Source organism: Aulonocara sp. 'chitande type north' Nkhata Bay, linkage group LG17 (assembly GCF_057382095.1).
Source record: "Aulonocara sp. 'chitande type north' Nkhata Bay isolate Kocher_YH1m ecotype deep benthic linkage group LG17, A_spYH_male_GT1.1, whole genome shotgun sequence".
Classification (NCBI taxonomy): domain Eukaryota; kingdom Metazoa; phylum Chordata; class Actinopteri; order Cichliformes; family Cichlidae; genus Aulonocara; species Aulonocara sp. 'chitande type north' Nkhata Bay.
The window spans coordinates 40825643-40851940 of NC_141360.1; the positions used below are offsets into that span (position 1 = coordinate 40825643).

The 26298-nt window shown below is 45.2% G+C and overlaps 1 protein-coding gene across 3 annotated transcripts; it reads left to right on the plus strand.

Moving 5' to 3' along the window:
• The first annotated feature begins 5259 nt into the window (after window positions 1-5259).
• Window positions 5260-19309, plus strand: rexo1 (REX1, RNA exonuclease 1 homolog). Of its 3 annotated transcripts, none has more exons than XM_086269076.1 (17): window positions 5260-5614; window positions 7061-8892; window positions 8985-9089; window positions 10240-10450; window positions 10537-10685; window positions 10775-10912; window positions 11392-11515; window positions 11655-11780; window positions 12805-12945; window positions 13034-13147; window positions 13289-13362; window positions 15577-15687; window positions 15920-16035; window positions 16130-16268; window positions 16566-16686; window positions 18064-18354; window positions 18397-19309. In XM_086269076.1, the coding sequence occupies exons 1-16, from the start codon at window positions 5425-5427 to the stop codon at window positions 18150-18152; spliced, it is 3780 nt and encodes a 1259-aa protein (XP_086125202.1). In that variant the 5' UTR covers window positions 5260-5424; the 3' UTR covers window positions 18153-18354; window positions 18397-19309. The 3 variants fall into 3 exon arrangements, with proteins under 3 accessions (XP_086125202.1, XP_086125201.1, XP_086125203.1); XM_086269075.1 differs by having other exon boundaries at window positions 18420-19309; XM_086269077.1 differs by having other exon boundaries at window positions 8988-9089; window positions 18420-19309.
• Window positions 19310-26298: the final 6989 nt, after the last annotated feature.

The following is a 26298-nucleotide window of genomic DNA, read 5'->3' on the forward strand; positions in this document are numbered from 1 at the left end:
CGGTAGCTTTTGTTTTCTTTCGACTGCCTTTTATTGGGAGAAAGGGGACAAAGTGATATCCTTCAGCCTCCATTTCTTTCTTTCTTTCTTTCTTTTTGTATATTGTCGCTGACGTCGTGTTAAAATTCAGTCATTCGAATGGATAGTACCAACAGTCTCCCCACAATCTGAATGTAGCCTGCAGGTGAAAGCATTTAAGGCAGATCAGACCATTTAAATGGTTCCTTCTCATGAGCACAGTGTGCCAGTCAGATACAGTCCAGGCTCTGGGTTGACACCTGATTTTTAACACTGTCTGAATCGCCCCTGAGACCATTGTGTTCATGGGAAGTGGCTTCAAACCAATACATCCTGTAGTACAAGGTATTTTGATTTAAAATAAGCACTTTACTGTACCATGTGAATGATTGCAGTTCACCCAAGGCAACGTTTATGACCGTTGCTTTGGAATTTTGTATTGTTTTTCTAAAAAAAAAAATAAATGCAATAAAATGCTTTGAACAACATTCTCGTCTGGCCTGTCACTTTTTTCTTTTTTGTTTTTGCTTGAAACCAGGAAAGTGAAAGACCTGTACTTTCCCTGCACTCTCAGTAGTTTCACATTAACTAGAAGGCTTATCTTCGGGCCAAGGCTGAGGCCATTTCAGCTGAATCTGCTGTAAATCCCAGTATCAGTAACGCTCCCTGATAACGTGAGCCGTGTCAGACGCCCTTGGCTGTTGGTAAATGTTTCTCACACATGGAAATATGACTGTGGTTTCATGACACATTAGTCACGCTTGCAGCAGTGGTGAGGGGAGGCGCTCTTCTCAGCCAGACGCAGACTGATGCAACCTGCTGCAAGAGCTGCAGCCTCTCTGCCACCTGATGATCCTCACAAAATCCCTTCTGCTGAATTAACGAAACATGTCAGTGTATGATTTCAGCAGGATCTGGCATCCCGTGATTAGTCAACTGTGCAGATGGAAATATCTCAAGAGATGTTATCAGCTGGGCTTGGTCAAATGTGCGTGGAGAGAGGACAAAAATGATGATACTGCACAAGAAATGTTCTGTGTGATGAAAGGGTCTCCAGCGTCTGTGTGTGGTTGGCAGTAACGAGGGTTACAGCAACTGGTTTAGAATGAACTGGCTAATGTGATTACTTGAACGATTATTTAGTCAAAACTGATCTTAAAAGGTGAAAAATGTCCTTCCTGATTCACAGTCGTGTCTTTAGATCTCTTGTTTATATCAGGCCGGTGAAACTAATGCTCAGTTATTTTTAATAAGATGATCACTACAATCTATTAGTGATATTTATGTCTGATTTCAACCAGACTTAAATGATCTGTGGGCCCCTGCTGACACTGTCGTCTCATTGGAGGGCCACAAAACAAACAAGAAAAAACCCACAAATATTTCCTGAAATGTAGTGTTTTGTTTTTCTCATACAATAATTTCAAATATTGTATGAGAAGACACAACTGTAAACTAATTGAAGCCTTTCATTGAACTACCAAATAAACACACTGGTCCTCTCTTCCTGGCCACACATGTGGCATCACTTCTGCTTTAATTTTGTTCGTATTTAATAAAATACAAATGCAGACATAGGTGTACACATTAGTTTGTGGCTCTTTCACTGAGCTAACACAGCCGATCCCTCGGCATGTTTGTGCTCTCTGCTCATGTTGGCTTCATATTCAGTCATTTTTGGCGTTTTAAAGAACTTATTTTAACATCACACTCAACAACAGATAAATCCTCCCTAACAGTAAAAGTACTTTGTGCATTAGATTTCTTCACGTCAGTATAAGTGGCCCCGGGCCGCGAGTTTGAGGCCCCTTTTTTAATATATTAAAAATATATTATCAAAGGGTGGGGGTTTCAACTAGCACCCGTGCAGTCGTGGTGATGCTTTAACTCGTCCCCCTTACATGTGGACTGGCAGGACTTCACGCAGTCACTGCGTGGGTTTATCAGCGGAGGCCAAAACACACGCATTCTCACACTGTTGCATAACTTCTTGTTCGGCGCAGAAAAAGCGTCAGAGGTCTGGAGGAAACTGCATGATGCAACAGCAGTTTGTTTTCTGTGCGGTGTCCAGGAAACATGGCGTGATCCACGGGAACACCGCGCAGGTATTTGTCTCCCCCTGCTGTCCCGTTAAAACATTTCAACGGGACGTGCAGGCGGGGTTAATCAGCTGCAGATAACGGAATTTCACGTCCCAACATTTAAACGTTCAACAGCATCCAGTTGATGTTATTTGTGCACCGTGTGCGTGCGCAGAGTTGTTTAGAAGGAAGGATTTCTCTAACACGAATCATATGAGCATGTTTATTAATAAGCTACAGGGCCTGCTGAAGTCTGTTTGTGTATCTTTAGATATATTTGTGTCGTGGTTTCGGTCCATTTACTTTTGCTTTTGGTATGTTCCCTGTGAAAACAATCAGCTCTGTATTGACATCTGGTTTGCATTTTATAATAACAAATAATGGAGCCGAGTAGTTGCCTGTTTCACTTCATCTTTAACAGGATCATAGCTACAAAGATATCCGTGTGAAAAGCAACGCATATCAGTTCACTGAAGGGGGTTACAATAAATCCGGTGAAATAAAAGCGTCATCTTTGAAGCCCTTCATGACGCCCTGTTATTTTTCTCGCCGCCGACACATTCGTGGCATTTTACAGCAAAGTAAGAAGTGTAAGCAATACTAGCCAAATTCAATAGAGTATTTCTAGATCTTATCATTTTCATCCATTTGATGAAATTTCTCTACAATTCTACAGCAGCTGCTACAAAATCCATTGTTGGACAGAGGCTCATTTTATTTCTCTAGTTTTGGCTCTGGACACCAGCACAGCGGACACTAAATCAAACAATCAAAATGTGACCGAAGTTTAACCCAAAGATTTTGCATTAACTACTGCAGAACAGACTAACAATCTTAAATGTACGGCTTATTTTTTAATACTTGAATGAAAATCTTTTGCTGTGAGTGACGGCCTGAACTCTAAATTGCCAAATGCCGTTTGCTCCCTCAGATGCTCTGCCAGACCTTGTTTATGAGACTCTCTGCCTTGAGTTTTGTATTTAATAACTGAAAAGCGGCTCTGTTGGATTGAAATCAGGTGACTCTCTTGTCCACTGAGTAATATCCCGTTTCATGAGAAGCTCTTGGGCATTTCTACAGATTTTGGTGATTCTGAGCAGAACGCATCGCCCTGCGCACTTTATAATTCATCCTGTTACTTCTATCGGCAGCCGCATCATCAGCAAACATCAGTGACAAGGTAACACTGGCAGCCATACATGCCACACCATGTTTTAAAGATAAAATGGTATGTTTTAGATCACGAGCTGCTTCTCATCCCAGCTGTTTCAGATGTTTTCCTATAAAGTCTAATCCAGTCTTCCAGTTCTTGAGTGTAATCAGCACTCTAAACTTTGCAAGTCCTAAAAATATTTGTATTTTTTTTTAAATAAAAGGCTTTAATTTTGAAAAATCTACATTATCAATGGGGCAAACATTTTAAAATAGTGAGCTTGTTGAATGTTTTTGCCGTAGAAAATCAATAATGTGAACTTCAGCTTATGTAAAATTAAAAGCCAAACTATTATCCATAAGAATAAGTAAGAATGTGTTGAAGAATAAAGGGATTCATATGAAATACTGACTTTCAAACTCTTTTGCATAATCGAGGCTTTCTGTGTACATTTGCACATATCTTAATAAATCACTGCAACTGTTTTTTATTTCCATGCAAAGTATAAAGAAATAAGGAGTGGCTCACTTTTGCAAAGTAAACCAGCCAAAGGTTCAGGCGTTGAAAGACTGCCAATTATTATGCTGCTCCTGCACACCTGAAGCTGAGCTGGATCTAATTGGTAGCGCTGTGCGATACTGCAGGGCCAGTATTGCCGATACCAATACATGTAAAATATAAAGGGAGCTTGTATAGATGAGAGCAGTGTGTCCTGACTTATATGAATCAGCATTAGTTTTTTAAATTCTGAACACATTTTAATGACCACTAAATCACTGTTAACACAACAAAAACACTCCACTGGTTTTGTTGCATTTTGAAAATTAGACGCGACAGTTAACACAAAAAAGTTAAGACATTTATCGCACTAGATTGTTCCCCCCCCAAAAAAATAAAAATCCAACACAATTTTAACACAATTCAGTGCTACATGCTGAACTTGGAGGATTTAGTATCGATCTCATTGTGCTAGTATCGATCTCATACCAATACTAGCGTTGGTATTGGTACTATCGGTCTGCCCACCTCTACTAATTAAACCGAGTGGAGGGCACAAAAACCACGAGCAGCGCTTAGTTAGAAATTTGCCAGTGGAGCTGAAGGTAGGTATCACGTAGGACCACATTAGGAGCCGGCTAATGTTTTCTTTACCTGGAGGGTGTGCAATTTATTCATCTTTTTTAAAGGCAGTACAGGAAGTCTGGTTGATAGCGCCAACCACCTTCTAAGTTATGTATTGATAGGTTACTCATTTTTAAACCCTCAAAGTTGTGACCATCCACACATGCTTAATGTGGGCTTTAGAAAGAAAGATTAAATAAATGATCGAATCCAAAGGTTAATCGCATTAACAGGCTGTTTGGGTGTTCAAAGAAGTAGTTCCCTTATTTGAGACCTATTTTTAAGTCCGTAAGTTTGAGGCATTTAATTTTTCTCGGCTAACTTAAAGATGGTGACTGAATAAGTTGGCACAATTCTCAAAAACACTGAGTTAAATCTGTACGGCCCAGATATGTAATTATTCCCCCTTCCTTAAACATTTTTGCCCGTTGTAGTGGAAACGGCACAGGTGTTTTATCTAACGAGGGTTTCGTGAATGTTCCGAGCTCTAAAGGTGGACCAACGTCTACAACCACCGTTGTTTGTGCTGTGACATGGTTTCCTTCTTTTCTTCCGCATCACCAGGTCTGTCTTTGAGATATCTGACTTATGTGAAATAAAATCTTGAAACACTTGTCTCGTTTACTTGGCTTTCACACGGACCATGAAGGGCACATTCAGGTGTTCTGGAATTAGCTTGACTCCGTGTGTTTAAGGTTCTGGACATGTTCGGGGAAATAAATGAATAAATAGCCAACATATTGTCAGCTCCCGTATTATAAACGGAGAAGTGTCCGCCTCAATCCCTTTTCGAGTGGAACAGTGACGGGGTTCGAGGAAAACGGCCGTATATTTGACTCGTTTCTACGCTCGCCGTGTAGCGGAGACGTTACGAGTCGCTGCGAGCCAACCTCACGCGAGATTTCGCTGCTCCTGACCGATTCAACATGGCGCCGTAGGAACGTTGTTATTGTTCCGTCGCTCCTGCTAGCTCTCGCTGTCCGACTAAAACTACGTAGATAAAAAAGGCCGAACGCTTTCGTGCGGGCATGAAAGGAGCATCTGGGGATAATGTTAAGATCCACCAGCTTCTTCCGAGGGATTGACTGTCCGTTTTACGCGGAACACAGCGAGGGCCAAGGCGGCAGGAATGGGTGTAACAGACCGTACTGTCACTTCAGGCACAGCCAGCAGAGACGGCCGTCCTACGGAGCACCGGCAGATGTTAAAAAGCAGAGAGACCTTCCCTCCGCACACAAAGGTGCTCGGCATTATTCTGTCAGTTACTGAATGGACCTAAATACGTGTTTGCACAGTTTGTAGGACGAGTGTGGAGTGGCACACGGTGCTGTGGACGTGTGGGAACTGGCAAATCACAACCAGAAGCCCTGGCAGACGTGTTATTGTTTATATCGTGGATGCGGAGTACATTAAAAAAAGAAAACCAAACCAACCTTTAAGGACGTGTAAAATAACCGCAGGCAGGAAATTGCAGCAGCGCACATATTCTGATGTACTGCTACAAAATTAGAATATTGCACACATGACTGCACAAAGCGAGGCGTGAAAAACGGGACGGAAGCACCAGATGAGGCGGTCACAGAGCTGTTAATATGAGCTCATGTAAAGCAGTGAGGGCGAAAAATGTTCTACTGCACTTGTAGCAGAAGGTGAGGCGTTCATGACCGATTCGCTCTCCAGTAGCTGTTCTGGTCTCTACAGTGTGTTCAGAGGCGTTAAAAAGACGGTGGCACATTCTCCTCGAAGAATGCTGCTCTGCATCCTACTGGACTTTGTTATATTATATGGTAATAATGAGCATTTCCAAGTAAACATTTAGGTTTTAAAATGGGGGGAAAAGAAAGCAGAAAATGTTTTAATTAAATCTGGGCGCGATCACATTCCCACACTTTGCTCATTCCTTTGCCTGCTCCCTTCTTTTCCTCTTCCCTTCTAGCCCCGTCTTTTACCTGCGCTATTCCCTCCTCTGCACATGCGCAGATCACTTTGTATCCAGTCTGCTCGACCTGAGCTGTGGTCATTTCTAATCCTGTCCATCAGCATCCGGCCACCTTCAGCTCCCAAGCCACACATCATAGCAGGTCTCACTAACATCTACTCGAGCATGCACACGTTTCACTCATCCACCTTCATTCTCCACTGTTACACCTGTCTCCCTCTCATTCATCGTGTATTCTGTCCTGCTTCTACTGACTCTGATTCTTCTTCTCTCCGGAGTGTAGCTCCACCTGCTGCTAACTCTCACATCCACGTCCCTGTGCAGTTCTCCTTAAACCTTTAACGCTTCCATTACAGAGCCTCTGAAGCTTTCTGTGCCATTTGTGTCCATATTTAAACGTCAACTCACGTGGTGATAGTTGTGATTATGCCCTAGTTTAACTTGATCTAGCCAACTGCATCTGATGGGAAGAACTGTATCTCGCTCTCCTTCCATCAGTCTAACAGTGACCTCACCGTCTACAAATATTTGACTACATAAGGCAACAATCATTTCCACAGATTGAGTGAGTGGCCTGTAAATTATTGCAGGAACAGTGAATTTTCTACATACAGGGACAGAGAAACAGCTGCAGTGTGAATGCATCACTTCCTGGTTAATATTTGACGTGCTTAACGAGTTGGTTGTATCCGGTCATTTCTATTTAAAATGCACACAGTAAATGATCACTTTTATTCTTCCCTCCAGATCAAGGCTACGATCCCTTCAATCCTGAAGTAGTGAGACCGCAGGAGCAGCAGAATGGCAAGCCGGCTGCCTCGGGCGACATCAGTGGCGCCTTGGAGCTGGTCAACAAGGCCATCGAGGAGGTCCGGAGTCAGGTGGAGCGGGAGAAGAGGAAGCTCTCTCGGATTGGGGACGAACCGTACAATCCCAGCGAGAACGCCAGCTTGTCTTCGTGCAAGACGGACACGAGTAAAGCGGCGGGTTCGCACTTGGCCTATGATCCCGGGAGTTACCAGATCACATCAGGAGGGTATAATCCCACCCCTGGCTGCAGCAAGTACACCTTGGATTCAGACAATCAGGGGCACAACAGCAACTCTATGGAATATGTTCCCACGTCGCTGAAAAGGCCTTTGTCTCGGACACACTCGCACCAACCTCCTTCTCCTCCTCCTAGCCCAAAGCGTTCGAATAGCACGTCCTCTTCAAAGTGCAAATACACTGTGGATAATTCTAGGCCATCCACGGACATGGAGTACGACCCGCTGTCCAACTACTCGGCTGGAATCGCTGTGAAAAACAAGAGGAGTGAGGGCGCTCGGCCCGTCAGGACAGAAGGCAGCAAGGCGCACAAGCTGTTGGGCTCGGAGTTTTCCGATGAGGACTATGTCGTAGCTGCGAAAAAGCCACGGCAGCAAAGCGTAGACACAAAAAAGTACACCTTCTCTGACTCTGATGGGGAGAGCTCTGGGGCAGAGTATCGCCCCACCTCGCTTAGCAATCTGCAGCAGAGAAAAGCCGCCCACGGCTCAGACTCTTTTGGGAAGGGGAGAAAAGGGAGTGGTGAAAGTTTGCTAAATGCACTGATGCAGAGGAATAAGCAGGACTCTGACACCCAGGAAAATATTAAAAGAAAGGACAGCCCAGAGAAAAAGAAGAAAGAGGGAGGTCAGACTAGTCAGGAGAAAAGTAGCAAGACTGAGAAACTACATAAACTTGAAAAGGGAGCAAACAAATCATCCGGTAGTAAGAGTAGCGTCAGCAGCAGCAGTAAAGACAGAGGGTCGATAAAAAGCTCAAACCAGGATTCGGCGAAAAAGGAGAACAGGAGTCACGACAAGAAAGACGACAGGAAGAACACAGTGAAGGTTAAGACGTCGGATAAAATTCGCAAGGAAAGCAGGGACGAAAAGAAGAGCGACACCAAGTTGAAAACTTTGGATAAAGTGAAAACGGACTCAAGCAAGCAAGATAAACATGCAGAAAACGGCGCGAGGGAAAGCAAGAAGCCGAAAACATCAGACAAGGAAAAGGAACAGAGCAAATATAAAGAGCATCCCCACAAAAACGGGAAGCTCGATGGTATTAGAAGAGAAAAAGATGCGAAAAAAGTTAGCAAAAGCGGTTCTAGCAGCAGTAAAGCGAGCCCATCGAACAGCAAAGATAAAGCGAGGCAAAGCGTCGGCGCTTCGAGTGTAAAGAGACAGAGTTTGAGTCTGAGCCACGCTGATCTGTTTGGAGACGAGAGTCCGGACGAGGCCGAGCAGATGGAGGCGGACTACGACGACGAAACCGAGGAAGTCCTGGTGAGGAAATCTGCCGACGCCTTAAAGAGGACTCGTCTAAACAAGAGGAAAGCGTCGGAGCTGACTCCGTCCTCCTCGGAGGACGAGGGCGACCGCGACGTGGACTGCAGCAGGGCGGGCAGGGACGAGGTTGACGGCGTCAGATTTGACCTGTCCGGTTTCCAGGACGATCTGGACTTTGACTCGGATCCCATGGAGGAGTGTTTGAGGATCTTCAATGAATCCAAAGACGTGAAGAAGGAAGACAAGGGAAGGCAGGCCAAGCAGGTGCTGATGTCTGTCGCGCTTTAGCCGTTTCCTTTTTTTTGCTAATGAATTTGCTTTGATTTCAATAGAAATGTCGTGTTGTGCCCTCTCAGCAGCACTCTAGGGACTCAGAGGAGGAGAAGAGCACAGACAGCACTTTAACCACTCTCTTCCCTGGTCAGAAGAAGAGAGTCTCTCATTTTGTTGCCAAAGGAAATGTAAGTTTCTTCCAGTGTTTTTGTTTTTCCCGTCCTATAATCTCACAGTCAGGACCGGCAGCAGGTGTCTCTGAGGTTGCTCGTTATATAAAGAGTGAGTTTTGTGCACAGTGTCGCACAGAACTACAGTTAATCATCTTACGACCTGCAGGCTTAGTTTAATGCTCATCTTTGATTGGGATATGGAGAAATAACACGTATTGCACAGTGTAACCTTTGACCCGGCTTTTCTTGCTGACGAGTCCAAGGAGACATCTTTAAATGTCTTTGATCAAAACCCTGAAATTTTACTATCATCCGCTGTAAGAAGAAATACAACAAAAACAACATAAAAGCTATAAAGGTTTCAATTTACATGTCCCTAAACTAATGAACTACTTTAAGTAGAGTACTGGCAGTTGAATAGTGCCTCTACCTGTTCCTATAACACCAATAATATTTGCATACTAAACAATAGGTTTTTTATGAGGGGTTAAACTCGATAGAAACACCACAATAGAAATAGAAAAACACGCGGCAGAAGTTTGACACAGCGAGGAAGCTACAGTAAGAGGAGGAACGGGAGGTTCAGGGCTTCTTTGGCTGAGGAGGAGTTCGTCGTTACCACTTGAAGTCAAATGTTTGCGGCTCGTTCACGCTTCTGTTGTCTCTGTTCTTTAAACGCCGGAGTCACGGGGAGGCCAGACAGCAGACCTCGCCTCGACTCCGTGTTATTTCAGTGCAGGTGTGAGTTCAGGAAACGCGGCGGGCGAGGAAGTAAAGAGCGAGAAGGCGATCTGAGGCTGTCGGGGCTTTCCGCTCATGATTTGTCAGTAGTTAGCCAGTAACTGCTCGACTGGGCGTTTCCATACCTGTGGTGACAAAATGGTCAGCAACAATTTGGGTGATCTAATCAGCGGGTGTCAGCTGACTTTGAAGTGTAGCTTTTTTTTTGATTGCATCATCAGCTCTGTTCTGAGCAACCAAAATAACATTTTTCAGTTTTTTAATCTAAGAAATAAATTCGGCTTACATGTGGCAACCTGTGAGCTCTAACCTCTGACTCACAGTTTCATAGAGGAACTGCCTCCAGACTGATCTGTAACGGTTTGTGTTGTATGTACGTCAGCGCCTTCACTTTTAGATAAAACTTCCTGTTGTCGTTTTTCAGACTGATGCACCTTCCAGGACTGCGGTGCGGCCGTATAAGAGACCCACGGCCCAGGAGATCTGCTACCAGCGTATGCAGATGGCCCAACAGCAAGCGGCTCAGCTCTCTGCTTCGGTCAAAGCAGCCACACAGGCCTCAAGCCCCAGCTTCTCTGGAGAGAGGAAGAGAATAGCGCACCGTCCTAACCCTCAGATAGCATCCTCCAAAACAAGTACGAGTGGCTCGGTTTTCTTTGCCAAGAGGCAGAAATGGCAAAAATCTAAACGCTGACGTTACGTGTGTGTCTTTCTGATTTAGGTCCCGCAGACACTAAACATGCTGTAGGTCGCGTGTTATCCCCCAGTCACACCCTTCAGAGTGTCAAAGCTCAGACCACAGTCGGTATTTTGTCCAAGACCTCGTCTACCGTCACGCAGAAGAGGGTGGCGCACACACCCACCCTGAAGGTATCCCGAGCTTCCTGTAACCTGATGCGTCGGATAGTTTGCGCACGTGGCTTGAAGTCATTGTTCTCTCTCCGTTTTGACCTTTTCAGAGTACTTCAATGAGGCGTCCTGTCATCCCCACCGAGTTCGGGGCCAAAGTTCCCACCAACATCCGCCAGCGCTACCTCAACACTTTCATCGATGAATGCGTCAAGTTTTGCCCATCGGAGGACGGCGCCTTCCAAATGGCATGAACAGCAAATTTGAAACAGCCTAGGCTGTTTTTGTTTTGTATGAACCATAGATGGTGAAAAACATGGACGTAGCTACAAACCTGCATTCTATCTAAAGACCACCAGATGGCGATAGCTGTGGTCCTGTAAAGCCCGTGGGGGAAGCGGCTCACCGAACACTTGTGTGTTCATTTTATGGGCTCAGTCACTCATATCGGGTCATTTTAAATAAAAAATTAGGGCTATTTTAAAAATCTTGATCATATTGTGTATGAAAATGGAACCGCACACTCGTTGCCTCTTTGCATCACTCTTGGTTTTTGAAACCAAAGTGGCGTTGGCGGGGAAACGGTCTTCACAAGGCTTTAAAGCGGGACTTGAGACACCGCCAATGTCGCAGTAGCTACGTCAGTCTTTTCTGCCCTCTGTGGTTCTGATGGTGGATAAAAACCGTTGATGTGCTGCAGCGGTGTAAGCGGAAAGTCTCGTTTCAGGCCCTCGATGAGGAGAAGCTGGTGTACGAGCGCAGTAGCAGTAAGAACATCTACCTCAATGTAGCTGTCAACACGCTAAAGAAGCTCCGGAGCAAGAGCAGCGCCAGTCCGTCTCCCGTCACCAGTAGGTCACCAGTAGGGGTTTCCCATACACGTTACAGTGGAGCTCTTTACATCCACAAACAACGACGTGAGTGCAGCAGAAGTAGCAGGTTCTCCATATACAGTAAACATTTGGTGTTTTTTTTGTGTTTTCCCCGCAGAGGAGCCGGGGTCAGTAGCTAAAAGGAAGCCACAGTCCCACGAAGAAGTTCTGGGAGGTCGTCTTGCTGCCACAACCAGCTTCACTGTAAACAGGACGGGTAAACAGCAGGAGGAGAAACTCATCGGTGAGAGGACGAGTCCGATTTCACGCCGCTCTTTCTCCGGCCTTGTTAGGAACGTTTCCTTCCTCCTTTTGGTTTGCAGATTAAACATCTGATAAAGTGAAAAGTGCAGGACAGAGAAGCTGAAAGATTCTTTGTGTCAAGCAGAGACTTGTTTACTTGTTGAGGCGCTTTTACTTTAACAGTGAAGCTGTTCAGATAAGATAAGATAAGATAAGATAACCTTTATTAGTCCCACATATGGGAAATTTGTTTTGTCACAGCAGGAAGTGGACAGTGCAAAAGTTATGACGCAAAAATTAGAATACAATAAGAATAAATACAGTACACAGCTGTACAGAATAGAATAAAATAATATACTATATACAGTAGAATAAAATAGAATAAAAATATACAATAAGATAAAAATAGAATACGAATGCTATATACAACTGAGTAAAAATACAACGATGCCAGAAAGGATTATTGCACTTAGTGTTATTGCACATGTGTGGATGTGTGTGCTTGATCAGTTAAAGTCTTTATTATGGAGTCTGACAGCAGTGGGGAGGAAAGACCTGCGAAATCTCTCCGTCCCACACCGTGGGTGCCGCAGTCTCCCACTGAAGGAGCTGCTCAGTGCTGTCACAGTCTGCTGCATGGGGTGGGAGACGTTGTCCAACAGGGATGACAGCTTAGCCGCCATTCTCCTGTCACTCACCACCTCCACTGGGTCCAGATGGTCTTGTGACTGTTTACCGCCAGCTACCTGCCCCGTGACCCGACGTCAAATGCAGCGTGTTTACGAGACTTTTTCTAAAGGGATCATTCACTGATCAGCAGCAACTAATAAATCCTGTGATATGTTTATAGAGCAGTAGGTAATTCAATTGAATCAGCTGTGGTGGAAATAATCATTAGATGTAACCTCAGATCGTCTGAGCTCATCTCGAGAAGAATCGCAGTCGCGTTCGACGATTGCAGCCGTCGTCCTGAGTTTTCAGCGTCTGTGCAAAGACGTCATTTAGGTGTGTGCGTCTCCCTGCAGGAGCCACACTGTACAGGAAGATGAAGGCGTACCTGATGACAGAGGAGCAGCTCCAGCAGCACGGATACCCGCGGCCGAACCCCGAGGCCGCCGGCAAGGCCGTCGTTTACAACCAGCCCGAGAAGAAGGGCGTCGCAGACCGTGAGTGACGCTCCCGCTTCTCCCTTAATCGCTGTTAAACTGTGAATTCATGTTAACAGCAATATGAACGTGATCTGCTCTTCTGCAGCGTTTAGCAAGATATGCTGTCGATGCGGCGCAGAGTATAAGGTCAACGTCAACGGCAGCTGCGTGCGGAAGGAGGAATGCAGCTTTCACTGGGGACGTTTGCGCAGACACAAAGGTGCGTTTGCTTTATTCATCAGAAGAGCATCCCCATCAGTCTCCCAGTCGGCACCTCAGCCATCTTTGCCTTTCCCTTCTGCTTCTCATTCACTTTCTTTCATTTATTTTTATCTGCTCCTGTCTGTCTCCTCTCTTCAAGTTGCTGGAGGCTGGGAGACCAACTACAGCTGCTGTGCTGCAGCTGTGGGCGCTCCAGGCTGCCAAACGGCCAAGGTACCCTTAAAAGAAAGCACTACATAACAGGACAGCACACTCCCCATCTACATGTATTAATACTCCGTGTATTTAATACAACACTGTAAAGACTGAAATATCTTCTATATGTGGCTTTTTGGACCTTTCTTCATTCCTTTGGCAGAATTGCTCCATCTCATACAGGTTGGAGGGGAGCACTGGTTTTCTTCCGTTTCCAGTTCCTTCTACAGGTGCTTGATTGGTCCTGAGCTGGGACACTCTTGTGGTTTCTTGCTGGTGTGTTTCAGGTGTCTTGTTTAAGTTTCTTCTTCTGGGCCTGAAATCTTCGCTCAGACACTCTGTAGCTTCCTGCGTCCACCTTCACGTCTCTCACCTCGGGTCCCCTTCGCAGGAAAACATCAGCGTTGTGCAAAACTGTACCAACTGTATTCATGAACTAATGCTAGGTGCTCTGCGTCATCAACATACGCCTTTGGGAACTTTAACAAAATAGATCAGCCGTTGTTTCAGACCGCAGGACTTTTTCTTCTCGTGGCCTGAGTCGCCTACATCGAGCTGCCTTTCAGCCACTGGCAGCAGGCTGTTCATGCTGTCCTGTGTCTTCACTGTGAGAAGTGTTTGCTCTGATTTTTCCCGTGGAGCTGTGACCAAGACGTTTCGTCCCACATTAGTCAGATCCAGGACCGTTAATGTTTCCCATCATTGTCTTTTTTAATGTTGCAGAGATTTTCTTAACATCCTCACATCTGCGCTTTGACACAATCTTGTCTCACAGGTGTGACGACAACACCAATCGGGCATAACATTATGATTGTCTCTTCACCGCGGCGCCGGCTAATTTAGGGAGCAGTGAGCATTTTGTTGTGTCAGAAGCAGGAAAAATGATGAAGTGTAAAGATGTGAGTGAGTTTGACGGGGGCTGCATGACTGGGTCAGAGCATCTCCAAACTGCAGCTCTCGTGGGTGTTTTGGGTCTGGAGGAGTCAGCATCTATCAAAGGTGGAGGAAGGAACAGCGGTGGACCAGCGACAGGGTGATTGATGTATGTGGGGACTGAAGGCGGCCCGCCTGGTCTGAGTGACTTTAAAGGGTGTGTTGCTAACATCTTGGTCTGAAGCATCATAAACCTGACAGCTAAAAACGGTTTAAAGTAATAAAGTGTGCATAGATGTGTATAAAGTGCAGGTATGAAAGCACCTGATAAAAAGAGCAGGTGTGCACGTTCAGTTTCTTTTCTTTGTTTTTCTGTCTGAATGTCAGTAAAGTTTTCACCTTTGAAGACAGATTCCTCGTTTGTGTCTAAACTTGGCTGTAACTGAGAGAAATAACAAGGAAGCAGCAAAGTGCCAGTCGTGATAAGAACTGGTTTGTGGTCATGGTGCAAAGAATCCTGCACATTGCACGTCTCCTGCCGATGACCTTTCCGTGACCTAAACGCAAACTCGCAAGGTCGAGAAAAGACGAGAAGAAGATTTCTTGCTGAGAGCCGCGTTGTTCAGAATCTACTCGCACAAAAGTACCTGATAACACGCCGACGGACGTGTTTGATGAGAGTCCGCTTTGTTAAAACTACAACGTCCTGCAGATGGACTACAAAGGTGCATCTTAGATAGGCGGAAAGCACAACTTCGTTACCGGGGTTGGAGTTACTCGTTGCAGCTGTTCATCCTGCTGCGCCTCCGGCCTTCATTAAGGCTTCTCTGCGATGCCTCCAGCTTTTTAACTGACGGCATAAATCATACAAGCTCATAATCTTGATTTATTAAGTCTCACCCAAGGCAACAACTTCATAAGACGCGGATTTTATTAAAGCAGCGTCGTGTTCAGAGTTCAGCGGTGGGTTAGAGGTCGGTTCAGAGTGAGATGGACACGAGTCACTCATGGTTTCAGTTGATGTGTTGAATCACAGCAGGGCGCTGCATCGATTCGACCTGCGGGACGGAAACACCGAAGCCCCTTTGCTTAATATCTGGAGAATTTAACCAGCTCTCATTACGGCTGCAGTGCAGCTGCCTCCAGGTCGTTTCACTCAGAGACTTTTGTATCGTCCTGCTCTTATCTAGCAATGGATTAGCAGGAGTTGATAAAAAGCCAGCACACTCGGGGACTGATCTGCTCTTTATAGAGGTCGAATTGACCTTTTTAATACCTTATGTTACATGTATCCCTGTTTATTTACATATGTACATATTACTAAGTTTATCAGACCTAAAACGGTTCCTGTCCCCACAGCAACACGTTCAGGACGGGCGTAAAGAATCACTGGACGGCTTCGTGTCGACCTTCAGCAAACCTCTGCCTCCAGATGGAAACGCAGGGGTGTTTGCTCTGGACTGTGAGATGGTGAGTTCACCACCATCTTCAGTTTTGTGCGTTTTTATAGTTAATTTATTGAGTTTATTGTTGATTTATACGTAGTTTCACCTGTGAAAACTTGGCAAATAATTATGCTTTTATGCTTTTTTTGTTACTTATATGTTTGCTAAATAAAATCTTTATTTCAAAGAGAGTCTCTTGTGTAGAAATGATGTTGTTTCTTGTCATTTATTCATTTTTCCCTCACCTGTGGAAACAGTGTTACACAAAGCAGGGTCTGGAGCTGACCAGGGTGACGGTCATCGACTCAGAGATGAAAGTCATCTACGACACGTTTGTGAAACCTGAAAGCAAAGTGGTGGACTACAACACGCGGTGAGTCCTGAGACAATATATCAGCCGGCTTTTGCTGCTTAACTAAACCAACAGTGATCTCGGGTCTGATTTTGATCTCGTGTGTGACTCACAGGTTTTCGGGTGTAACGGCGGAGGATCTGGAGAGCGCCGCCATCACCCTGAGAGACGTTCAGGCCGTGCTGCTCTCCATGTTCAGCGCTGAATCCATCCTGATAGGACACAGCCTGGAGAGCGACCTGCTCGCTCTGAAAGTGAGTCGCTTCTTCACTGCAGAAAATGTAAAGCAGTTTCATTTTTCCTTTTTCCCCTTCAGCCGTCCACCCAGCTGTGCAGGTTTCCTGAAAGTCTTGTGAATATCATAACTCGAACAGGATTTTATATCGTGTGTGCATCTGCTTGGAGGGTGAGCGGTAGCGCTGGTGGAGGACGTCCTCCCTCTGCTTAAAATGTATTAACTTAACCCCACGAGGTTTACCAAACGGTCACTGCAGTGAGTTTTTTAAAAGCTATGATGTCACAGCGTGGGTGCTTTCCTCTCTGGATTGCAGCTCATCCACAGCTCGGTTGTAGACACGGCCATCGTGTTTCCTCACCGCCTTGGTTTGCCCTACAAGCGTGCCTTGAAGAACTTGATGGCTGATCACCTCAAACGCATCATCCAGGACAACGGTGAGAACGATGTCGTTGATTTCTTTGTAATTCTTCATAAAAATGGGGCACCGCAAACACCGGTGTTTCTCAGCAGCATCTAAACTGATCTGTGTGGAAAATGACATGAATGTTGTTTGAATTGCTCCGATTTAGTTTGGACGTTTTTGGAAAATTAGGAATGGGGGTGGAGCCTGTGAGGGCTGCGATGTGCACGGTGTCACACACGGTGTTTCAGGATGAAAAGAGTAAATTGCTGGTAAATCTTTAGGGGAGGACGGCTCTTCAGATGGATGCTGCTCCAGTCATTTTATGAAGTGGGTGAAATAATAGTTAAATGATTCAATTATAACAGCAGTTTCATGGGAATGTAGTAAACCTGGAGGGTCCAATAAAATGAAAGTGAGCAGCTATAAATTTAAACTCATGAGTGGAAGCTCATCTCACACAAGTTTTAATTCTGCTGGTGAAAAAGACAAAGTGCTTCAGGTCTAACTGATGTGACTGCAGTGTGACCGTGTCACCAGCAGATGTCGCTGCAGAAGCCCGAGTGTTTGGGGAGAAATCTGTGTTTTTGACCTGAAATACAAACGTCCGTCTACGACAGCAACAGCTTCACGTCCTCAGTCATCCAGGTCACGGTGGCAAGAAGGCACCTGGACTTTGTTTTGTTGGTAAAGGCTTTTCAGCAAAGAGGCTTCTTCATGTCTGAACACTTGGTGTTCACAAACCAAAAAGAAGTCCACTTGCCTTCATTCCAAGTACTCAAGACTCTTATTTGTCCACTGTGAACGACCATCTTTGAACAGAGGGCGGGGCCTATGACACCAACTGTCTGCCATCGATAATCCAGTTCTGAGATCCTTCCCAGACGCCTCAACGCCCACTCACATCCTGGGCCCTTTGACCTCAGGAAATCACATGATAGGGTGGGGCCAGGTTTCCCAATGGGTTCACCTGAAACCCTGGCTGATTGTGACCCACTCCCGTGTTCACACCTTGGCTCGTGTGATTAGGTAGAGGATCATTAGGGGGTCCGTTGTCCCTCTTGGTGATTTACTCCCACAGAGCTTAAACTCTCCACCATTTGACCTTAGAACTGAAGAAGCTTCTCGGATGAGAGGTGAAACGTCTTCAAGCAGGTTAAACAAGTCCAGACGCTTTTCTCTCCAAGCTCCTTAGACTACGATGACCTGGATGACTGAGAACCTTCACAGAGACTCTTATTTTTGCTGTTCTTCTAGCAGATTTTCATCCTGGCCTTCAGTCATGAGTCAGTTGAAGTTCTGAGAGCTCTTTGCCTCCGCTAGCTTCAATGACGAGAAACGTAGGAACAAATGGGGCTTAAAAAGAAGACGATGTTACTTCTTTGTTTGTAACTTGTGCGTGTCTTTTCAGTGGAGGGCCACGATTCGAGCGAAGATGCAACTGCCTGCATGGAGCTGATGATCTGGAAGATCAAGGAAGACGCAAAGGTCAAAAGATGACCTCTGACCCCTCTGCTCTGTTCTTCAGTATGATTTCCTGCTTTCATGCTGGTTGCAGGCGGACAGAAGTTCAGGAGGAATGCACTTGCTCTCACTAAGAACCTGTGGTCAGAGGAACGGGGGAGGCGGGGCGAGGGGGGCATTGAGCAGAGTTTGACATTTTAATCAGTAAAAGGCTGAGAGGTGATGATGATGCTGAGAGGTGATGATGATGCTGAGAGGAGCTCGGTGATGATGATGAGAGGAGCTCGGTGATGATGCTGAGAGGAGCTCGGTGATGATGCTATCTACTGTGTTTGAGATGCGAGCTGTCAGCCCCCCTCAAAGCAATAGGAGCCTCGATTAACCATGTTTTCACTCGCGGATTTTTCTTCAGTTCTAAATAATGTAAGTTAACACATATTTCTGTTTAAGGCCTCAAACCTACTCATAATTAAAAACCGCTCCACAGGAGAACTAGTTAGAAAGTCGGGTCGTTGTCCACTGAACGTTAGGAATTATTATGATATTCATGGCAGGCTGTACCTTCGGCCTAAATTGCACTATAGAAATGCTCTTGTTGTTTAGGGCCCAAGTCTGAGTACCTCATGTGTGTCGTAACGAACGATGTGTTACTTGTTCTTAGTTACATTTAGGTGCTTTCAGCCGTGTAAATGCGCTTCTTCGCGTGGCACCTAGTTTCCTGTCGCTGGCGCTCTGTTTATACGGCGTTTCTAACAGAGATCATTTTGTCGGTTGCCTCTCAAACCTGAGAAATACTTGATTGTGTCGGAGGGCAGAAAACAAAATAAAGTCAGCCTGTTTGGTTTGGTGTAGCTGAAGGATTCTCTGTGTTTTAGTGTCCAGGCACAACAGTGACGATCCACCGCTGTCTCTGCGTGAAGTAGAACCACAGGAATAGTCGTGCCAGCAGGTGTGACTTTGTTTTTCCTCCGTAAAATGACTCAATTATGTTCAGTTGTTGAACTAAGCCTTGGTTGTTAACAGCAAACAAATCTCCGTTTAGTGAGCATCAGCGAACCTGTGCTGTTTATGTTGGAAATGACTGAAAAACTACCAGTGCTGTAAATAAGCAGTTTTCCTTTTGTATTCTTTTTTTTTTTTTTTTTTTTTGGTGGTTTATCTTTTTCTATTAAAATCTATTAGTTTAAACTAAATGTTGCTCTGATTTCTGGCTCCATACACACCCGTACACCTGCCCGTCATGAATCCTGTGCTGTCCTTTCCTAATGCTCCTGTCATCGTAACACACCCACGTCACCAAGCAAAATGAATCCAGTGAAATTCCCAGTCGGGAACCGGCCAACACCCAGGGAACGTGGTAGAGCGGGACGCTGGCGGGAACTCTGTGCAGCTGACGTCTGGGCAGAAATGATGTCATCGAGTCACGTCGACATCGCGTTTCCAGCAGCTGAGTGTTTCAGGAGGCGGACCCAGCATTGGGGTGGTGGAACAAAAATTAAACTTGCAGTGTCCTAAAAATATAAAAGTTACTTAAGCTTACTTACTTTTAGGAGTCAGTTCATGTGAAGATGAGACTTGTGAAACTTCTCCTGTTGCTGTTGAATTGAGTGTGACACCTGTGATTCCTCTTATTTCTTTTAAGGCTGTTATTTAGAAGAACCCCTCTGTGAACTAGAAGTGCTGTTCTCTGAATAACAGTCAGACCTCGACATGATTTTTGGCCTAAAGAAGTTTGATTGCGAGGTTCCTCTCCCCTTTAGTCCAACCAGAGGTGGCTCCTACATCACAGAAGATCTATTCTCAGGCCTCACGTGTCGCACTGGTTTAAGTATCCGGTTGAACCACTTGTGACATCACTATTTAGTGTTAAACTGAACACACACACACCTTTCAGTGCAGCAAAGCTTAAACTTCCAACACATAATATTCTCAATCCTGTATTTTTTCCATAAAGGGGACTTTAAAGTGTGATACAGGATGTTTTCATTATTGTGCGTTTTCTCGAGCAATGTCTCATTTTAAGCTTGATTTAACAAACTGAGCTCGACATTTCGACAGACAGGGAAGAAAGAAATCATTTCCATGATCTCTCGAGCTGCTGAAAAGAACTTAAAAACAATGGTAAATGTAAATATTGCTTTACTTGTCCCTAAGGACCCCAAAGCACTTTACACAACCAGTCATCCACCCACTGGTGATGGCAGCTACATTGTAGTCAGCCACCCTGGGGCGCACTGACAGAGGCGAGGCTGCCGGACACTGGCACCATTGGGCCCTCTGACCACCACCAGTAGGCAACGGGTGAAGTGTCTTGCCCAAGGACACAACGACCGAGACTGTCCGAGCCGGGGCTCGAACCGCAAACCTTCCAATTACGAGGCGAACTCCCAACTCTTGAGCCACGATCACCCCAGGAAAAAGGAAAGTTTCCTGCTTAAAGTTTGCAGCAAAGTTGTTAAAATGAGTTCAAACAGCGAGGGGCCACTTCCACTTGGATCCGTCACACAGGTGCTGTTTGTGTGCACAGCAAGTGCTCGAACTTTAGATTTTGCAGATTCTTGCTGAATTCTTGCCGCTCTGGACTTTTAACTTGTCGTGGGTCTCTGCTGTTGTTCAGATCAGAGGACTTCTTCCACCGCAGCTGCACAAATGCTTTGTGACAGTGTGACAGCTTTTTCTCGGGACAGGCCCGGGCCTCTTGCAGGCTATATGTCCCTTTAAAACAGCAGGTGCAGCCGGTTTAAACTCTCCTCTCTCCAGCAGATGTGTAAATCGTAAAAAAAAAAAAAAAAAGATAAGAGAGAAATGCTAAACTGTGAGGCCCATCCTTTCTTCAGTGTGTTTGCCTATTAAGCTCCTCCCGTCACATGTCAGTATGCATTTCCCCAGGCCGGGCCACGGACCCCAGGTATTAAAAGAGCCAGTTAGCAGGGATCAATACCTACACAATGTTCCAGTGACAGGGAGGGGCCTTCCTAGTGTTTATTGAGTGTTCCAGAGATTTCGAACATGTGGAGCAAAGCAGCTTAGAGGGGTCGTCTTCATTATCAAATTCGATCAGTGCCTCTCTTTCTCTGTCCCCCGTGATCACCTTTGACTGGTGGTGGTGGGAGGAGGGGGAAGCTGCAGGCCGGGACCCCAAAAGTGACCACATGCTGAGAGACGGAGGGCTGCATTATCTCTGAGAGGAGCAAAGGAACACTTTACTGCCCACATCGTGCATGGACTTAAAACTGACGTTGGAGTTTATCGAGTCTGTAATCGATAAGTCGTTAACAATAAATGATTGAGCTGCTACAGCTTTGCTCGTGGACCTTTGCTTCCATGGTGCAACCTGGAGCCAAGTGCTCGTAGGCTGTAAATAGCGATCACTTTCATCATCGATGTACAAAAACTGACACACTCGGATGTCTCGTTTGGTTAGATGCACAAATCAGAACTTCAAAAATATTAGTGAGAAAGATCCCAAACATACTGGCAACACAGAGGAAAAAAGGAGGGTGGATGGTTAAATGGAAAAGACTGACCTCGGGGAAAAAGAGGAACGAGAAAACATGCGCACAAATGGAGACTTTGGAGCAGGGATGTCAAAATCTTTTCACATCATGGACCAGACCAGTGCAAGACCTTTAACTAAGCATCGAATCCTGAGATGTCTTAATACAAGAACAAAAGTTCAATTTCAACAGCACATCTGGGTTTTTCATTGCTGAGGCTGCCTTGTATTTATAAAACACAAGGTTTTTATTAATATGTAGCTGCCTCCACCAGTGTGTGAATGTGAGAGTGAATGAATAGTGGCATTGTAAAGCGCTTTGGGTGCTTAGAAAAGCGCTATATAAATCCAATCCATTATTATTATTATATGCTGATTTTTCATTTATTAAATTTTTTGCTTTTACTGTGGAACCACCAAAAAAGGTTCAATTGTAAATAGTTCAAATACCTGGCTTTTACACTTAACTACTTTGGTACCATATTTATTGCAACAGCAGCTGTAAAACCTATAAAAAAAATACAGTTAAAAATTCCAATTCTATGCCTTCCTTCGTATTTCTCAAAGCCTTCGAGGAGGCCGGATTGGAGTCTTTACTGGGCCACTTCGGGCCCACAAGCCTTCTGTTTGACATCCCTGTCCTAGACTACATTAAAACTTCATAAATGGTCTACACAAGCACGCTGCTCCCCCTGTTCCTCCATCAGGTCACTCACTCTCTGGACTTCTTTAGCAGCGGTTGCCTGTGTAAAGTATTCGCTCCTCATTGGTGCGTACGGGCTTCAAACTCCTTTAAAAGTGCAGCAAAATCACTATTTACACAGATTTTATTGTCACTGGGTTTAAGACCCACTGAGTTTCCCCTCTGTTGGTCTGACTTCACCCCTGCTCCCCTGTGTAGCATGCTGCGGGTGCCCTTGACCCCGGGGACACACACAGCTGCCCGTCCCTCCCTGCCTGTCTTTAATCTATAGCTCCAATTAGGAGACTGATCTTTACTGAGCCCCTTATTGATCAGCTGGTGTGGCTGCTTATTACCGTGCTCCCAGGGGCTGCAGAGGACATCACAGTAAGATAACGGGACTCGAATTGCACTTTAATTGTTGTAAAGCAGAAGTTATTCAGGTCTGCTGGATTTCTTAGTGTGTGTGAAAGTTTGCTTGTAGCTGTCATAACTCATCTCCTCACTGCCTTTTCTGAGCCGCAGTGTGTATATTTGAGCTTTTCGTGTGTGTTTGCAGCCAGGTCAATGTCACTCTAAGCCCCGAGTGTCATAGTCAGTGTCAGGCCTCAGCGTGATCCTGGCACTCACAGGGACTTAAGAGGACCGACCGACCCGCCGCCGCCGCTCTCCCAGTCCCCCCTCAGGTCAAAGGCCAGCGGGCCCTATCGATTCCCCCGAGTGTTGTGCAGAAGTCTTTAGATCCTCTGCTCTCCCTTCTTCTGCACACATGCTCCCGGACTCTTACCCCCCCTTCAAAAGGCCTCCCAATTGTATTTTGCGCGCCAATCGATCCATTCGGTGTCCGAGGGGGCCGTCCTTTAAGATAACTGACAACTACAAAGGTCCCGTCCTGACAGGCCCTTGTCAATACAAATTAGTACTATTGATAAGCAATTAAAGAAAGACTGGGCCACTATATAAAACATCTGTTAAACAGGAGGCATTAACATCTTACTGACCAAATAAAAAGAAGCAGAAGATGACGAAAAGCACGGCTCCAAAACCAAAACAAACAGGAGGCGAGCGCACGCCTGAAATCGATCAAAAGCCGAGATCATTTACTCTAGTTTTGTTTTTTTCTGCAAAATATTTGACAGTTTGTCGGTGGGAGGCTCACAGGTTTCCCCCCTAAACTCAACTAAGATGTACCTGCACATGTGATGTGACAATAAAAGTGATTTGATTTGATTTGATTTGAGATGCACAAGTTAAAAACAGGATTTGGGACCTCACAGCTGGTTTGGAGGACCAGTCCTGATGAGACTGCACTCTCACTGGTGAAGGACCCACATTTTGAACTTTAAGGGGAGCACTGGCTGGTTTAATAAGTTATATTCAAAAGTTTTTCTCTTTGAACATTCTTGGCTTTAAACCATGGATTATGTCATTTTCTCCACACCCAAAAAGTTGTTCCTGTTAATGATTTCTAAAGCGAATATTAACCGCTACCATTAACACCTCCTAGTAAAGGCTGACTTATTAGCTTTGTCTGAATTGACTTATCCCCTGACTAACACACACAGCCTGCTGTGTGTTTGAAGCAGCGTGTGAAGTATGTACGAGCACTAATGTCATGTTTGGTGACACCGAGCAGGATGGAAACTGTAAACCGTTCACACCATCATTTTCTTATTGGGAGCAGAGCAGCAAGGTCCCTGTAATTCCCTCTGCTATGTGACAACAGTTATTAAACCTGCATAACACCTGCTCGGCGGTGAGGCTGTTGTCAGTGCCGTGACTCGGCCTTTTGTCTTCTATTCGCCGTAATCCACGCATGTGTAAGTGGATCCTCTAAGAGCAGGATAACTCCTCTTAAGTGGTCTTAAACTCTACAGGAGGGGCTGAAATCCACTAACTTCTCATTTACCTCTGCACTCCGGTCCTCGAGGTAAAAGCAGTTTTTACCTCGGTGATGGGACGGTACCCTCTCTCAGACAGCATTCACATAAACACAGATGAAATACGGCGACAGCGTCGGTTAAAGGTCACTGGGTGTTGAGAGTTTAAAGACGCTAAATGAAGCGCCTCGCTTGTGTCGATGGGTAGGTGGTGAACCCGGACGAGCCCTGCCGGCCCGCAGAAGGGGGAAATGAACCGGAGTGGGGGTGGGTGGGCAAGCGAGGGGGGCTCGTGAGTGAGTCGGTGGTGGCTGCTCTGGGATGGGGAGGGTCACACACAAGCACACTCTTTGTGTGCCTCTAATCCCCCCAGCCAACACAGCTTTGGCCAGGTTTCATCATGAAAGTGCCATGAAATAACTACTTTTTTTCTCTCCTCGCAGTAAATCTCCCCTAATCCTGCGGGCTGTGGAGACAAAGGCCTCCGGGACCTAATCCTGGAGCTTTTAGTGGGGCTGAGGGGCTGGCTGACAGAGCCTCTTCTAAATGACTTATTTCTATCGGACACTAATATAGCCTGACAGCCAAGAACAGTGAAAGGAGAAGAGGGAAAAACACAGGGAAGAGAGGAGCACAAACATTTTCACATATTTTGGAAGTCTAAGCAGTTGATTGTGTTTGAATGGGAAACAAGTGAAGTGAACCGTGGTCAACCCTCAAGTACACGGCATGGGACCAGCAGGGGGGCAGCTCAGGTGTTTTATTGTTGAGTATCAACACAAATGTGAGCAATTTTCTTACCTACAATCGATTTTTGGACTTGTTTTGCCATCAAAACATGTTTGATGCAGGTCTTTGCTTCATTTCTAAATGAACAGTCTGCGGTGCAGGACACACTCTTCAGACTGCATCAAGCATCAAGTATCCACACAGTCATTGCTGAAAACACAGACTTATTAGCCTCACTGTATCTGTCCACTTTACTGTGGAATAGGTTTAAGGGATAAACTCTATTAACTCTTTCAGCACCGTTAAATCTCTGTTTAACCTGGAAGAAGATCTCGTCTGATGAGGTTTCCTCGTTTTACTCATTGTTAACGTTGTTTTCAATCCAAGAATAAAGACTGTAGTTTGTTTTGTAGAAATGAATTTTGCATTTTGGGCTTTAAAACAAAAGAAATATCTTCCTTTTTCTTTTTCTTGGTCATTGGAGTATGAGTATACGGAGAAACCTGGATTTTTTTTTACACTGACACAAACAGTTCTGAAACGTCTTCTCCCGTACTAAATTGTTAGGTCAGCATTCATCCCAAGAATCTGGGCTCTGATACGCTGTTGTGAAGTTTCCTAATGAGGTGTTGTCTCATTATAAAACTGTCCAGTTTGGTTTGAAATGACAAACTTGTGACAGAAAACCTGATTATAAGCTGGAGGTGAAAGAACAGGGATGCAGATAAAGTGTGATGAAGACACCAAAGAGATGCATTCTGGGACATGAGGGCATCCAGTGTTTTTGGAGCTTTGCCAGAACTGAAGTCTCAGAAATTTTGTTTTATGAGTTCTTTGCAGAAATGAGCATCAGCGTGTCTTCTTTCTAAGCCTTGAGAGTCCAAACGTGACACCATGAGCTGAAAACAAAAGTGGAAATACTTCAAAGTGTTTGCTGTTAAACTAGACATGGTTTTAAAAAAGTCCACCAGAAGTGATGGCGATGAAAGTATTCTGGCTCCACACTGGTCATTTGGTGCTGGAGGACTTTATTCTTTCTGGTGATTTGATGCAGTCCTTGATTTGGTCTTGTGTCCCTGAGAGGACTTCTAATTTAGCTCAGCTGGAGCTTATAAATTGTTCTCGCAGAGTAGGGTTCAGATTAACTTCACATTGTGACAGTTCATAGGCAAAATATGGTCCCTGTTAGCAAAACAAACCCTTAGAGAAAACCCCCTCCGAGGGGGAGACTGTCAAAACCAGCGGTATGGGAGAAAGAGGGACCGAGAAGGAGAGGACAATCAAAGGCTGTTATTTTAATCTGCCCTGCCTCGGAGATTAGCCGACCACATTGTTTTAATTGTTTTAAAGGGAGGGAATGAAACGCGCTCTTATAGGGAGATCCTTGGCATAAAT